This window comes from Leucoraja erinacea, chromosome 5 (assembly GCF_028641065.1).
Source record: "Leucoraja erinacea ecotype New England chromosome 5, Leri_hhj_1, whole genome shotgun sequence".
Taxonomy (NCBI): Eukaryota; Metazoa; Chordata; class Chondrichthyes; order Rajiformes; family Rajidae; genus Leucoraja; species Leucoraja erinaceus.
Window position 1 is genome coordinate 65397133 of NC_073381.1, and position 16812 is coordinate 65413944.

A 16812-nucleotide genomic window follows, 5' to 3' on the forward strand; every position below is an offset into this window, starting at 1 on the left:
ACAAAGAAGTTCGATTTATTGAGTAGCATTGTCAGGATTTTTGTATTTTTTAATTATCGAGTTTCCAAAAATAGTGGTTAACATGTTCATGTGATAGAAACAGAATTAGTCCATTCGGCCCATCAAGCCTACACCGCCATGCAATCATGGCTGATCTATCTCTTCCTCCTAACCCCATTTTTCTGCCTTCTCCCCATAACACCTAGCACATTGTAGCCATTGAATTTCTATTAATCAAAAGACATTTGGAAGTAATTCAGCAAATAATTTTATTAAATCAAGAATTTTATTTACAACAAAGTATAGCACAAAACATATAAACAACAACACAGGGTACTAGCATTATGCACTGCATTATGTACAACAGAATGAGACAATACCAAGTCTGCTAAGTTATCTCAGTACACTTTGGAAATATTTTCCATAATAACAGATACTATAGGAAAACTTATTACCGTGTAATAATGTTGTTTCATAGGATATGTGCACTGAAATGCAGAAGCTCAATAATCAACAACAAACATGAGCATTGTGTATTAATTGTTGAACATCCTCAGAACTATAAAGAATTTACAGTGCAAAAGATTACCATTCAGCACAAAGGCCTGGTTAAACATCCTAAAACTAATTTCATTGTTTCATTCTGGTCCCAATGCCTTGCACTTTGATGTGTTTCAAGTAATCTTGACATTGAAATGCAAGTGTCTGTACCATTTGCTGTTTATCATTATTACACCTTGGATGATCCCATACCTAGTTATAAAGAAACATACAATGTATATTCACAATACATTTGTGGTTTACTGTGCGTCATTGCACAGATTTTCAATCAGTCATGCTTTAGGGCAGTTTCAGAGGCCATATGCAGATTTATAACACCATTCATGCAAAATTCATGCAATCTGTGCACCCACCTTAGTTCCTTTGGCATGAATCCACACTAAATATTACCGTACTTACTGTTCATTTGGCATGTGTGAGTTTTAATATTATATTCAACCATTCAGTAATGAATTCCATATGGATTATGTCACATGACTAAGTCAATAGACCATAGGTGCAGGAGTAGGCCATTTGGCCCTTCGAGCCAGCACTGCCATTCAATGTGATCATGGCTGATCATCCACAATCAGTACCCCGTTCCTGCCTTCTCCCCATGTCCCCTGACTCTGCTATTTTTAAGAGCCCTATCTAGCTCTCTCTTGAAAGCATCCAGAGAACCTGCTTCCACCGCCCTCTGTGGCAGAGAATTCTACACTCACCACTCTCTGTGAGAAAAAGTGTTTCTTCGTCTCCATTTTAAATGGCTTATTCCTTATTCTCTGAACACATTAAAATATGACATGCTGTCAATCAGCATTCTTTTATAATATTTGTGAGGCACAATTGAATTAGTTAATTAGTGGTAAGCCAATGTTAGTCTAAGGAGGTTTGGAGGGAGTGAGATGCCTCTAATGATTATGGGATATCAGTTGGGTCAAGTCTTCAGTCCACAAGTATAGTTTAATCATTCACTTTAAAGGGAGTTTTTTGTATCCATTCATGTGCATCTCTTTCCAAACTAGAGTGCAACTTTAGGAGCCCACTGTTCATGATATTTGAAATATTAAAATTAAGTGTAGTCTTCTGCCAGATTTATCCTGTCAGGGATCAGAACGTCCCTGGCAACACAGATTAGCCGTAGGCTACGTTCAAAAGATTATCTCAGAAATCCACGTGTTACCTACACAAGCTCAGGAAGGTGATGGATGGTTATTTTGTTTTTTTGGATATATGTTGAGCAATTACGTGTAACATACATTATAGTTAAACTATTTTCTCTTGCATTGCCTTTCTCCTTATATTTAGTCCTTTCTTCGTGCTTCAATGTTCTGGGCTTGAAACTCAATATAATTATTATTGATTGCTATCTTGTCTTCCTTGTCACCTGTGTGCTTGGTTAAATTTAAAATAAAATCTCTGCTTTGAATTTCTAAACACAAACAGCTGGACTGAAGTATGCATGTACTGTATGCCTGAGGAAAGGCAACTGGGAAAGAAGTTCAAATTGATTCCAAATAAATACAATTTTCATTCATCTTATAATTATTTAGATATTAAATTGAATATAACTCTATAATAACCATTGATATAATAACCATCCTGATAGTTTGAATCCTAGACACATTCTTACACTTTTTCAAAAATACATGATCCATATATCGTTCCATCTTATGCTTTCTGATGTTTTAAGGAAGTTATAAATCTGCTTAGCTCAGCATTACAAAGAGCGTAAAATACCAAATGCATGATTAGTTCATTAATTAATGTTGATATAAATTAACAGGCAATTTAAAAGATAATTTAAATAATACATACAAATATAAAAAACAAAGTCAGACACAGAAGACATGACAATTGGCATGTAACCATATTTAAAACTCAATATACTCTGAGTGGTGATTATTAAACTATAAAGTTATTCACAATACTTTATATATTTTAATAATATCTACATCTGAGATTTACAGCAGGTGTCCAGCAGGTAGCTTGAAATGGAATATATGTATTTCTATTCAACTGTCCTAGTCAACACATCTTGACGTCTTCATTTGCTGAGTTATACCAGCTAAAAGACAGGTGAATCATCAGTCTGGTCTCTATAATAAATTGCACAATATAATTGGTTCATTATTATCATGCAAATTTTTAATACAAAATTAAATTTCTGACATATGCATTTTTCTGCAACATACATTTTATGGTTTAATCAGAAAAATAAATGTGACAATGACACTCGCATTTCACTTCATACATGCTTCATTGTTAAGTTTGTTATACAGAAGCATGTAAATGCATAGTGAATGCTACACACCGCACAAACTGATCTCCAACCCCCTCCCCCATCAACTCAATCTATACCATGCTGTTTTGGGAAAGAAGCCAACATTATCGAAGAACATCCAACCTCTCTCCTGTTAGGAAGAAGATATATAAGCTTAAAAGCACGCACCACCAAACTCAAGAGCAGCATCTTTCCTGCTGTTATTAGATTCTGGAATGACCTCTCATATGCAAGGGATGAATTCCCGATCTTCCAATCTACCTCCTTGCAGCTCTTGCACTATTTTTACCTGCATTTTCTCTGTAGCTGTAATACTCTATTCTGTACCCTGTTACCTTTTCCTTTGCACTATCTGATGTACTTGTGCATGATATAATTTGCATCGATTGCATGCCAAACAAAGTTTTTCACTGCATCTTGGTACATGTGACAATATTAAACCAGTATCAATACTAGTATCAGTCCAGTTTTAGTCCTACGGATTGAAAGCATTTTTTTCTGGGCAGCTGCAAGAATATTTTATTTCTTAATGTTGCATTGAATTTTGAAAAGGAAACTCCTATATGCAATTTTAAAGTAAAAAAAAAATTACAATCCATTGTTTAATGTGACCCAGTAAGAATGAAAGAACTTGAGCTGATGCTTGCATGCACCTTGGAAGCCAAGCAGTATTGAGTTAAGAAGATCATATTTTATCAAGATCCCTTATCAAAATATTATGTCACATACAATAGCCTTAGAGAACAGGAGTGCATGATCTACATTTTAGAGTTAATAAATTCAAACTATTCATTAACATTAAGCATTAAAGCAGCAGTCATGCTTAATAATAATTTAGCAAACAATGCTCTTTGGTTATAGTAATTAATTGACTCTTGAGATCACATTGTATCAAAATATTCAGGACTATAATCACTTTAAGCATAAACGGAAATGTAATCCACAGTTCTGCTAAGTACTTTGAACAGTTGGGGGTTGAAATAAATAGGGTGTAGTAAAATAAAATACATTGGGAAAATTAGATTGCAGATATCCATAACCACCTTAATTTGCTAAGGGATAAAAAATTAATTTATTTGAACTGAAATAATAAAATATTTTTGCCATTATCACTCCATATAGAGTATACCTATATATATTTTTTCACGATAAATCATGCAATAACAATTGCAATTTAAAGCAGACAACATTTCCTTGGGGGAATAAAATCTAATATAGAGATTTAAGGTCAGAGATTAAGTCAATGGCCCTGTATGCAATGGAGAACATGCAAGTATGGGATCCTGAATTAGATTTAGGTCAATCACTAATCATTCACATAAAAGCCTTAAACCATTGAGGGATATTTATACTTCTATACTTTTGTAGTTCTTTCTGAATTATGTTGATGTGAAAGGACGTTGTGCTGTTTGACTGGAGAACCTACAGAGCCTTAATTATTAGATATAAGATTTCTGTGGTAAAGAGACAGAAAGGTAAAAAAATAGTAAGTTACAGAAGACGACTTTGCATTTCGGAGCAGTGACTGTATTTCAGGGCATTGCTTGGCATATGTCTCATCACTGTTTAATTCGCAGGTTTATGGTGGGAATGATATGTTATCATCAGTGTGCTGACGCATTATAACACATTACATGATCGGACAAGGTCGTAATTTACCCATAGATTTCTGAGAATTATAAAAAATTGCAGGATCGAATGCAAATCAAGAGTGTGCAAATTTCAGGAGATTTAGTTTCTGTAGCTTGATCTACTGGATAATAAATCAAAATACAATGGGGCATTTCATAATGAAAATTTGAACCATCAACTCAATTTTCTAAATATATATCAGTTAGATACCACACTTTGATAAATGCAGTTTCACCATTTTTAAAACAATTAGCAAGTATGATTAATGCTAGTATGATTAATACTGCTCTAAATCTTGTCGCCATAAATTTAATTTCAGATCAATGTTATATGTTTTTATTTACAGTAGTTCCATCCAATTTAACAAAATAGTATTCCACTTGATTATCTTTAGTAACTGAAAATACTTTTTTTTGACCTTGTACTGTGATGGAGTTAGTAAATGAGACTAAATGTTGTGGCCTTTAGTATATGGAGTTGCTGGTGTGCATCTGGCTGTCATTGGCCTGATGTACTATGGTATAATATGGCAAATGCCTTTACATCAACTACTTTTAAATTATTATGAAATTAAAATCTGGAATCTAAAATAAAATGAAAAAAGTGCTGAGCAAGTTAAAACACATCCACCAATAGCAATTAGCCTTATACCTTTACAGGTAATGGGATTTCATTATCTGCAGTTTTTAGTTTTTGAACAGTTTTATTCCTTTCAACCTGACAATGCAGTCAGACAGCATGTAAGATGCAATTTTATTTGATACAATGGATCTCGCCCATTTATATTTAATCTACATATTCTGTTGGCGGCAAGTAGTTAAGAAATGAGCACCACAGATGGAAGAGACCTTTAAAGAGAATTTTAAAACAAAAAGCCTAGTGGAAGATTTAATAAATGAATGAGTTTATCTGATTTGCTCCGGGATGCTGCATCAGTCAGAAAATAGTGGAAAATTATTCTTGGAGTGCTCAATCATGTACAAGAGTGAAAGTAATTCATTTTGATTTGAATTGGGCTAAACCAATCTGCCAGCAATGTTATCATTTTGAGTGAATATTTGAGAGGAAAGCCACAACTTGGCAAGAAAAACATTTATTATGTATGTGGCAGGCTGTATAATCTTGTTTCCTATTTCCAACTGGTCCCCAATTGTTTCCAATGCAGTGCACATTATAAAAAGACAAAGTATCATTATTAAATTAGTTAATATTTCCAATAGGTATTCAGGTAATGTAACAGTTCAATATTTGTCTAAAAAAAAAAGCTAGACCCTACACTTGTTTATCTGGGTGCTAGATGTACAGACATTGGTGTCTCTTCTTCGAGTGTTGGCAATGGGAAAGGCAGAATCATTATATTTGCGGAGGAACAGAGGAATCGTAGATATCCACAGGGGTGGCAGAGCAGTTAGATTAAGTGGTTAAAAATGCATTCATGATGCTTTGTTTTATTAGCTGAGGCATAGAATGTAAGAGCAGGGAGTTTATACTGCAACCATACCGAATGGTGTTGGACTGCAACTGGAAATACTGCATACAGTTATTCTCACCATGCCACAGGGAGGATTTTGTTGCACTGGAGAGAGTGTTGGGGAGATTTGCAAGGAAACTGACCGGACTGGAAAATTAAAATCTGGATAAGATGGAGTTATTTCAGTGGAAGAGAGGTAACGGAGAGGAGAATTAATTGACGTATTAAATTAGGGGAGGTGCTGGTAAAGTAAATTAATGGTTAAAAAAAGATGAAATAGAGTGATTAAGTAATAGGTAGAATGTTTAAAGGAGAGTTTAAAAAATAAATATTTCCTCCCGATAAATAGATGTCTGGGATACAGCATAAAGGCACAGAAGCACAAGTCCACATTTTAAAAGTGTTCAAGAAGGAACTGCAGATGCTGGAAAATCGAAGGTACACAAAAATGCTGGAGAATCTCAGCAGGTGCAGCAGCATCTATGGAGCGAAGGAAATAGGTGACGTTTCGGGCTGGAAACCTTCTTCAGACTGCTGGAGTAACATGAAGCATTCAAAACCCCAAGTCATTTCCTGAAAGAGGTGGAAAACTCAAATTTAAATATATTATTGGTAAACATAAAATGCTGGAGTAACCCAGTCTGAAGAAGGGTTTTGGCCCGAAACGTCACCTATTTCTTTTGCTCCATAGATGCTCCACTGAGTTTCTTCAGCATTTTTGTGTACCTTCACATTTTAAAAGTACTTGGATGTGTACTTGCAGATCTAGGACCTGCAGAATTGACTACTACTAGAAGTTGGGACCAAATTCGGTGGCTTTTTATCTGGCCCTTACTGATCCAGTGGGAAAGATACCTTGTTCCACATTGTGAACTTTTTGAAGAAGATGAGCTACTGCTCTCATTTCAAGAGAGCAGATGACCTGTTCTGAATTGCCATTGAATTGTAATTGGAGATTCGGTTGTTTTGTTCTTGCAGCTTACCTCAGGTAATTGCGATGGCCTCCTGGAGGGCTACCGCATTATTCATCACTTGACTTCAGGAAATGGTGGGTGAAGGCATGAAGCATTCAAAACCCCAAATCATTTCCTGAAAGAGGTGGAAAACTCAAATTTAAATATATTATTGGTAGACACAAAATGCTGGAGTAACTCAGCGGGACAGGCAGCATCTCTAGAGAGAAGGTATGGGTGATGTTTTGGGTCGAGACCCTTGATTTTTCAACCTGCACACCTGTCTCTGGTATATCATGTTAAGTTCTAAGAGCAGAATTAGGCCTTTCGGCCCATCGTCTATTACACCATTCAATCATGGCTGACCCATTGTTCCCTCTTACTTCCATTGTCCTGCCTTCTCCCCATAACCCCTGACTCCCTTACTAATCAAACCTTACACATCTATCTCATCTACTACAGTAGTGCAGCTTTTTGTCAAGTATTTTGGAAATTCGGTAGACCACTTAGCAAATTATGATGCTCCGTGTCAGATTTCTAGTTCATTCCATCATAGCCATTGGGGGTGAGCTCTGCATCAAACTGATGGCTTCACATTCTTGATTCCATCCTTCAATTCCAACTCCAGCCACTCCTTTTCTTTTCAATGTCAGTTTCACTCCAAGCCCACACTCTCTGGTGTGATGAGCAATGATTGTGACACCCACTGCAGTGCTGACACATTTGCAGATCCCAAACTGCATGCAAACATTCCTCAATATAAGTAACACCTCGAGCAATGTGAAACCATTACACCAGTGCATTATAGGTAGTTATTCATCCCATCAGGATACTTATAAATATATATGACTGTGCGTCCCATGTTTATCCTAAGTGATATTTAATTCTAGCATCACTTCTGGGGGCAAGTGCATTGTTTAAACCTGGCTCTGCCCCTGTTCATATTAGTGTGTTGAGTGGTTTGTCTAAATTCTTTCCCATAACTTTCTTACAACACATTTTTGACTAAGTGATATTTTTGCCTGATGATATATTAACCCAGAAATCACCAGAAACACTCAGCAGGTCAAGTAACATACTGTGTGTGGAAAACAAAATTGAATCCATGTTTCAATTGACCTGAAATAATGACTGTTTCTCTTTCCAAAAATGCTACCTGACCTGCTGAGTGTTTTCAGTAATTTTTTTGAACAGATTTACAATATATTTGATGTTGATTTTCAATATATTAATATGGTCCGATTCACCTATCAACTCCAAAATACTGTTAATCGTTCAAATGCCATTAATTAACATTAGAATTAATCTACTGAATCCTTATTACACAGAACTTCTTCTTTTTGTAAATCCTTTGAGGGCAGACAAACTATGAAGTCCCGTAGACACTGAGCTAATGGTGGACCTGTGGAGATTACACACACACCCATTGGTAAAGGCCTCTGGAAGCCTATTTGGAGATGCATCGCTCTGTTCGATGCAAGTGTCAGACGTTGATATGTCTCTGGGAATGATCATTGGTATTGAATAATGCAATTTTTCCCGACTCTTATACCAGAGACATGAACACATGGAGTGAAAATGAAGAACTTCTGCGTACATGTTCCGGAAGTTGCCAGAGGTTTCTGTTGTGCGGATGGTAGTTTGTCCATTTCTTCTGAGCAATGCTTTCTGTTCTGCATCCCGTTTTTCATCTTCAGAGTTCATCGTCATGAACCTCAGAACCACCAGATTGAGGAAAGCTCCAATAACTGTCAGGCCCGTCAAAATGTAGACAAAGCTAAACGCCACATAGTGGGGATCATTTTGAAGAGCATCGTGTTTCTGCAGGGCCACATAGTCCCCAAAACCAATGGTGGTGAGTGTGATGAAGCAATAGTAATATGCATGGAAAAAGGTCCAATCCTCATAATATGAGAATGCAGCAGCCCCGATGCATAGGGTGCTAATGCAGGAAAAAAAGCCAATGATGACCATGTTTGCCATGGAGACTTCTGTATGTTTCATTCTCAGGCACTTCTTGATTCTGTGTAGGAGATATTTGACAAATGTATTGATTCTCTCTCCCATGCTCTGAAACATGACCAGGGTGAGTGGAATCCCGAGCAAGGCGTAAAACATGCAGAAAATCTTTCCTCCATCTGTGCTCGGCGCAGCGTGGCCATATCCTGCCAAAGAGAAAGTACATCATCAACTTCCAGTTGTTATCCTTTTGGGATTTATTATCAATAGTAAATACTTCTATTGCATTAGTCGGGAATCTTGGCACTGAGGCACCCAATTGCATTTTTATCACATAGTTATTTTCAAGAATATTAAATATGACATTTCTATTAGAATTTTATTGAACAATCAATTTGGAGTATAAAACAGGGGACCACTGCATATGAACTAATTGCTGCCAATTGAAAACAGAAAATTGTTGATCACATAGAATATGACTTCGAAGAATTGCCCTTGAACTATTTAAGTACATCAATAGATGAACATATTTAAATTTAACTTTATTTACCTTGATTCAGAGGTAGAAACATTCATATTTAAAGACAGCGTTGTGATAATTATGTAAAACAATATCAATACACTGCAGATATGTTTTTTCCCAAGGCGATAACTTTGAAGAGTGATCAGTAATATGCAAATCTATCCATATGACAACCTGAAGTGCAAATCTCATTAATCTCCAGTAAGGTAAGAGATTAAAAAATAAATTATTCTCAGAGTCATACAAAGTAGAAACATAACCTATGGCCCATCTTGTTCATACTAACCATCAAGTATCTGTCTACGGAGACACAAGGAACTGCAGATGCTATGTTACAAAAAAAAGACACTGTGCGGAAATAACACAGCGGGTCAGACAGCGTCTCTTGAGAATCTGGATAGGTGATGCTTTGGGTTCAGGCTTAAGTGTGTTTTCTGAAATAAGGTCCCGACCTGAAATGCACATATCCATGTTCTCCAGAAATGCTACCTGACATGCTGAGTTTCTTGAATGTTGAGAGTGTACTGCCTCCGTCATCCTTTGGGCAGTGCATTCCAGACTGCAACCACTCTCTTGGTGAAAAGTTTCTACCTCAGAGCTCCTCTAAATAACTTACTCCTCAATTAAGATCTATGCTCTGGTCTGTCATGGGAAAAGTTTTTTTTAAACTATCTACCCAGTTCCATCAGGGTCCATGTAATAAAAGAAGCAAATATTAATTTGAGAGTTTATTAAGTTGATCCTCGAGCTGCTGTTTGCCAGCAGTTTGTTTGGAACTACCAGCTGCTCTGGCCATTAAAAACATAGCTGGATTTTTTTTCCGAAGAAACACTGGAAAATACATGGGGAATTCCATGAGACAAGACTTCCGTCAGTAAGTTCTCTAACAGGCAGTAAAAGGAGGAAATTGATTTCACAGGGTGCAGTTTACAAGTACTGGTACTGAAATTAATGATTCAACTCTTGCATTTGGCAGGGCAGGCTGGAAAATGCAGTAACCATCTTGTTGTGCATCCCCATTAGCCTCCCCTATTGTGGACCTCACCAGATCCTGCATGGATCATTCAAGATTAATTCACTGCTCCATTGGCAATTTCTCCCACTAGATTCTGTGCACCTCACGCTAGACTGCAGCCCCGGTAGCCTCTATAACCTCCTTCTCTATGCCATTTGAACTTTTACTCATCCTTCACTTTTGAAGTGATACAATGGGATATCAGGTTGATTGACTGTTTATCATCCTTATTATCATAATCATCAACCCTTTCTACCTCCTTTCCTTCCATCTGTTTTGAACTTTCTTATCTTCCTGTTCCTATATCCTGGTAAAATGCCTCATCTGTAGTTGGTTGAAATCATTTAATTCTGGTAAATCATCCAGCAAAATCTGATTCTCTACAGAGATTAAAGATCTCGATCAAACATATTGCCCACACGCAAAATGGCACAATGGGGAAAAACAGCAAGGATGCAAGATATTGAGATTCTGGTCAGGAAAAGAAACAAGACAGGTATGACAGGTAGGTGGATAAAACGTTTCCATGCTGCATGATTCCATACTATGACAAAGCTGTTTAATGGAAGCGGTACGGTTTGCTTAAGCTGTTTGATGTCAGTGGGGTGATTTTCTGACTCACAGTTTGTAGAAGGAAATTCTGCTGAAATGGGACACAGCTTGAAAGGTCACAGTGGTCTTGCTATTATTTTCCATTTGTTGAACTTATTGAAAAGATTACAGTTAGTCGGACCACTAATCTCTGAAGAACTCTCCAATCAGAGGCTCCTTAGACGTTCTCTTGTTTTAGGATTAAATGTTGCCGTCTAATTTATTTCCACTCTTCTGATAGGCTTTTTTATTGATATTGATTAACAACTTTAATGGCCAAAACCTGAGGGCAACATTGCTGACCCTAGTAATATGTTTTCATATAATAGTCAAATTAAAAAAAAATAGAAAGCAAAGGGGAAGAAAGAGCATCAACAGAAGAGTTGTTAATCAGATCAATCTTATTTACCGTAAAGTATTGTATTTGTGTGAGAGGAAATTGTATTGTGTAATAGCTCAGAAAGGTGACCTTTGGAATAGTAAAAATAATTGATTTAAAAGACCATTAGATTTATTTCTGCACTGAAAAATGTTAATTTACTGTTAATATAATGTCAACTTACTTTTTCTTGTTCTTTAAATTATATGAAAGTGGCTTAGGGAAGACCACCAGGGGAGATGGCAGCCCTGCCGGCAGTCTGTTCGTTTTTTCTTTCTCTTTGTTATTTTTTAGTTTGTTTAAAGTTGGTTTTAATGTTCTTAGGTTTGTTTTATGTGGGGGGGAGGGGGGAAGCGATCGGGGGAAACATTTTTCAAGTTCTTACCTCCCCGGAGATGTGATCAATTTTCGGATCACATTCTCCGGGCTCTGCGGCCTACCATCGATGGAGCAGGGAGCCGCCTCGGACTGTCGTGAGCCCCACCGCGGGGCGCGGACTTAACATCGGAGCGGATTGCTTGCATGGGATCGCTCCCACCGCGACCACCGTGGACTTACCAACAAGGGCTCGCAGTCTCGGGAGAGGCTAGTCGGGAGCTCCTACGCCGCGGAAGGCTCGACCAGCCCCGACCCGAGGTTCGATCGCCCGACATGGGGGAGCTGACATTCCCCTGATGCAGGAACTGATCGCCTCGATGCGGAGGGCCCGAACGCCGCCGGCTACGGGAGTCAAGACCATCCCATCAACGGAGGGCTCAAGGCCCCCGACCGAGGAAGAACATAAGGAAGGCCAAACTTTATTTCGCCTTCCATCACAGTGAGGACTGTGTAGGAGTCACTGTGGTGGATGTTCATGTTAAAATGTGTTTTTGAGTGATTTGTTGCTTTTAATTGTAAGACTGACCTGGCCAATGAAATTCCTCGTATGTTATAAAACATACTTGGCGAATAAAGTGTGATTCTGGTTCTGATTCTGAAATGGAGTTTCATACTTTCCATGCTCCTAAGATTTCTATTAGGTGCTGAAAGGAACATGACACTAAGACACTGTGCTGCCAAAACTCAAATATTAGAATTGTTCTTTGCTGTGTCAAGCCACATTGTTGGAAGAGTCTAGATTGAACCTGATCATCTATTCCCCACAGTGGAATTCATCACAGAAATCAATTTTTGGTTTATTCTTGAGGAAGTACAATTTAAGCAGTACATGTAAATATATATTTCCTGATAAATAATACGATGCCAAGCACACAATTAAAATCTTATGCTATTGGCGAATAGCATGGTTATGTTACTGGATAATAATTCAGCAAGATGGATTAATTATCTGATGACACAGGTTCAAACCTTTCCACAGTTGCTCAACTACTAGAAATTGCGCCGTGCATTTTGATACCTTTAAGATAGCTCTGTGGGTCACCCTCACAATGTTTGCAGATTGAGAACTTCAATTGCAAGGGCCAACCTACTATGGTTGATTAGTGTTCCTCAGATTCAGATTCAGATTCAATTTTAATTGTCATTGTCAGTGTACAGTACAGAGACAACGAAATGCATTTAGCATCTCCCATGAAGAGCGACATAGCAAACGATTTGAATAAAAAAATAATAAGTGTCCAGAGGGGGGGGGGTGGGGGGTGGTGATTGGCAGTCACCGAGGTACGTTGTTGAGTAGAGTGACAGCCGCCGGAAAGAAGCTGTTCCTCGACCTGCTGGTTCGGCAACGGAGAGACCTGTAGCGCCTCCCGGATGGTAGGAGGGTAAACAGTCCATGGTTGGGGTGAGAGCAGTCCTTGGCGATGCTGAGCGCCCTCCGCAGACAGCGCTTGCTTTGGACAGACTCAATGGAGGGGAGCGTGGAACCGGTGATGCGTTGGGCAATTTTCACCACCCTCTGCAATGCCTTCCGGTCGGAGACAGAGCAGTTGCCATACCATACTGTGATGCAGTTGGTAAGGATGCTCTCGATGGTGCAGCGGTAGAAGTTCACCAGGATCTGAGGAGACAGATGGACCTTCTTCAGTCTCCTCAGGAAGAAGAGACGCTGATGAGCCTTCTTGATCAGAGATCCTGTACAACACCATACTGATGCCTTTCGTAGATGTCAGTGTGTAGCCCAGCAGGTGAGCCAACGCTTAAGAAGATCTATATCAATACAAGTATTATTCTTCCAGTTATGCGAAAATGTTGCAATTCAAATGAATGGATGGATGCTGTGTTGATGGGAGACAGGTCAGAGGAGCCTGGATTGCATTTCTCATTGGTTGATATGTTGCTGTTGTAAGTGGCCATAGAAACCATCCAAGACTACACACAGGAAGTTGCCACTTCCTGAGAGGAAGTTGCCAAGGAGTTGTTTGTAAGGACAAAGTCAACACCATCACAAAATAGTTGCTGATTATTCCAAAGGAGGAGGCAAACAGTCAAAAGTTGCAGTTCACCTTGGTACCAAGAAAGATGGTGGTAATGTCCTGCAGCAAGAATTTGGGGAGTTAAATCGCATCCTAAGTTATAGTTTGTGGATTAGTCTGGTACCTCGTGTTTATGAGTTTAGAAAAATAAAGAACAGATCAGATGAATGTGTGGCCCAAGAGTTCTTGAAGGAGGGAGAGTTTCACTAGGACTGTTTTTAGTGAAGATGGAACCTCTGGTGAGTTGCGCTTGAACTGGAATGGGAGAACATTCTTGAAGGGAGATAGACACAAAATGCTAGAGTAACTCAGCGGGACACACAACATTCAGACTGAAGGGTGTTGACCCCAAACATCATCCATTCCTTCTCTCCAGAGATGCTGCCTGTCCCACTGAGTTACTCCAGCATTTTGTGTCTATCTTCGATTTAAATCAGCATCTGCAGTTCTTTCCTACACATTCTTGGAGGGGCCTTTGTGACAAGTTTCAATTAATTTTGACCATAGAGTGGATGTACATTTTTGGGGAAGAGGTGCAATCAACTATAGAAAAAAATTTGTCAGCCCAGCATGCAAGATGTATGAAGGCATTAGAAAGAATGTTGGAAGAATACAAGGTTAAATTTCATCTGCTGTAATGCAAGTAAGGCAGATCAACTGAGGCCCTTAATTAACGCATGTATACACTATAATTATCACAGACGTAGTTGAGAGGACAGGATAGAAACATAGAAAATAGGTGCAGGAATAGGCCATTCGACCCTTCGAACCTGCTCCGCCATTCAATATGATCATGGCTGATCATCCAACTCAGTATCCTGTACCTACCTTCTCTCCATACCCCCTGATCCCTTTAGCCACAAGGGCCACATCTAACTCCCTCTTAAATATAGCCAATTAACTGGCCTCAACTACCTTCTGTGGCAGAGAGTTCCAGAGGATGGGGCACTCAACCTTCCAGAATATAGAATATTCAGATATGAAAGGGGGCCATTCAAAGGACTAGCTGACAAAAGTGATTAACGAGACCATTCCTGCAGTCCTGAGGGAAGATAATTTGAAGGCTCTTCAGAGAAATGCAAAATGAGTATAGTTTAGAAACAAATAAAATGATTATCTTGCTGTGGGTTTACTAAAGCCTCACAACAATCAGAAGGAAACAGAGAAGCAAATTTGTTGGCAAATCCCTGTGATGCGTTGGAGTAAGAAGTTGATAATAGTAGGGGATATTAAATTCCCCAACATTACCTTGGATCGCCTTAGTGTGAAAAGTGTAGAGGAGATGTAATTATCAGAATGCATCCAGGAGGGTATTCTGAACCAACACTAAGATAGCCTGACACCTGAACTATTGTTCTGAATCTTAGCAAATGCAGCCAAGCAAGTGACTGGTGCATTGGTGAAGAAATCAGTTTGGAGAGAGCGACTGCGATGTTACTGCACGTTTTTATATATATATAGAAAAAGATAACATTGATCTGGGAATTAAGGTCCTGACCTGGTGGAAGGGCAATATAAATACCACAAAATAGCCTTTATAGGTCAAGAGCAGTTATTTGGATATGAGAAGTCATATGAGAACAATATATGGCTGCCAAGTACAAACTGAGATCTGCTATAAGAAGAGCCAAATCTAACTATGCCACTAAACTAGAAGAACAAATCACTACTAGTGACATACGTTTCATCTGGAAAAAACTCCAAAACATGACGAACTACAAAAAGAAACCCACCCCCACACCTGACAGCGACAATCAGCTTCCTGATACACTCAACTTTTTCTATGGGAGGTTTGAGCAGGCACCGGCTCCACCACCACCACCTTAAGACCCCCCCCCCAGATAAACCCCCAGCCCCCCGTTCTCACCACTGTGCTGCGAAACTGGCTGGGGTTTTTACCAACATCTTCAACACCTCCCCTGTCAAAGCTCAGTACCCAATTGCTTCAAAGAATCCCATTATCATCCCGGACCCCCCCCCCATCCCCTGCCCCCCCCCCCCCCCCATCGGCAGTCATGAAATCATTTGTGCGGCATCCCCCAATCACCTGAAAACTGTCACCACCCCACTCCCCCAATTTGCCCCCAGAGCCCAGGTCCCCCCTATCGCATTCCCACCGGTTGGAGTCCCAAAACACATACGCCCGACCCCCCCCTCCCCCCTTCATGACAATAAACCCGGACAAACTGTTCCTGGACATGAACATTGACCCGTGCATCTGTCACTGGATTCACAGCATTTCTCCCAGGCCCAACCACACTGTTCCCCATACAGGCACCCCCACCCCCCCCTCCCCCCCCCCCCCCCCTTTACACCCCAGCTCCCATTCCACCCAGCTCCCCCCCCTGTACCCCCCCCCCCATCTTCACCAAACATCACCATCATCATACGCATCATCGAGGAGGAGGTGGAGGAGCATCTTCAGGGGACTTAAGAGGAATAAAGCCCCCGGCCCAGATAACATCAGCTCCTCCGTTCTGCACCACTGCGCTGCGGAACTGGCTGGGGTTTTTACCAGCATCTTCAACACCTCCCTCTGTCAAAGCTCAGTACCCAATTGCTTCAAAGAATCCATTATCATCCTGGTTCCCAAGACCAAGACCATCTCCTGCCTCAATGACTACAGACCCATTGCCTTGACATCGGCAGTCATGAAATCATTTTGAGCGCATCATACTCAATCACCTGAAAACTGTCACCATCTCACTCATGGACCCATACCAAATTTGCATACAGAGCCAACAGGTCAGTTGAGGACACCGTCAACTTAGCAACTCATCATATTCTGAACCACCTGGAGTCCGCAAACACATATGCCCGCATCCTGTTCATGGATTTCAGCTCTGCATTCAATACAATAAACCCAGCCAAACTGTTCAATAAATGACTGGACATGAACATTGACCCGTGCATCTGTCACTGGATTCACAGCTTTCTCTGGAACAGGCAACAGAGGCTGAGGATCAACAATAACACATCCTCCCCTCTGTTCCTCAGTACAGGCACACCCCAAGGCTGTGTTCTCTCACCCTGGCTATTCTCCCTTTACACAAA

At 39.7% G+C, this 16812-nt stretch overlaps 1 protein-coding gene across 3 annotated transcripts in view; it reads right to left on the reverse strand.

Annotated features, from left to right (window-relative positions):
* Nucleotides 1-1752: 1752 nt before the first annotated feature.
* The window catches only part of kcnk3a (potassium channel, subfamily K, member 3a), a 76163-nt gene continuing 61103 nt past the window's right edge, over nt 1753-16812 (reverse strand). Inside the window, exons 2-4 of one of the 3 annotated variants that reach the window (XM_055635822.1) lie at nt 8478-9045; nt 6911-7016; nt 1753-2639 (exon numbers count right to left, since the gene is read on the reverse strand). In XM_055635822.1, the coding sequence (XP_055491797.1) occupies nt 7010-7016; nt 8478-9045 (575 nt within the window). In that variant the 3' untranslated portion in view covers nt 1753-2639; nt 6911-7009. Of the gene's footprint in view, nt 2640-6910; nt 9046-16812 lie in introns of all 3 variants that reach the window. The other 2 variants (XM_055635820.1, XM_055635821.1) reach the window with 2 other exon arrangements.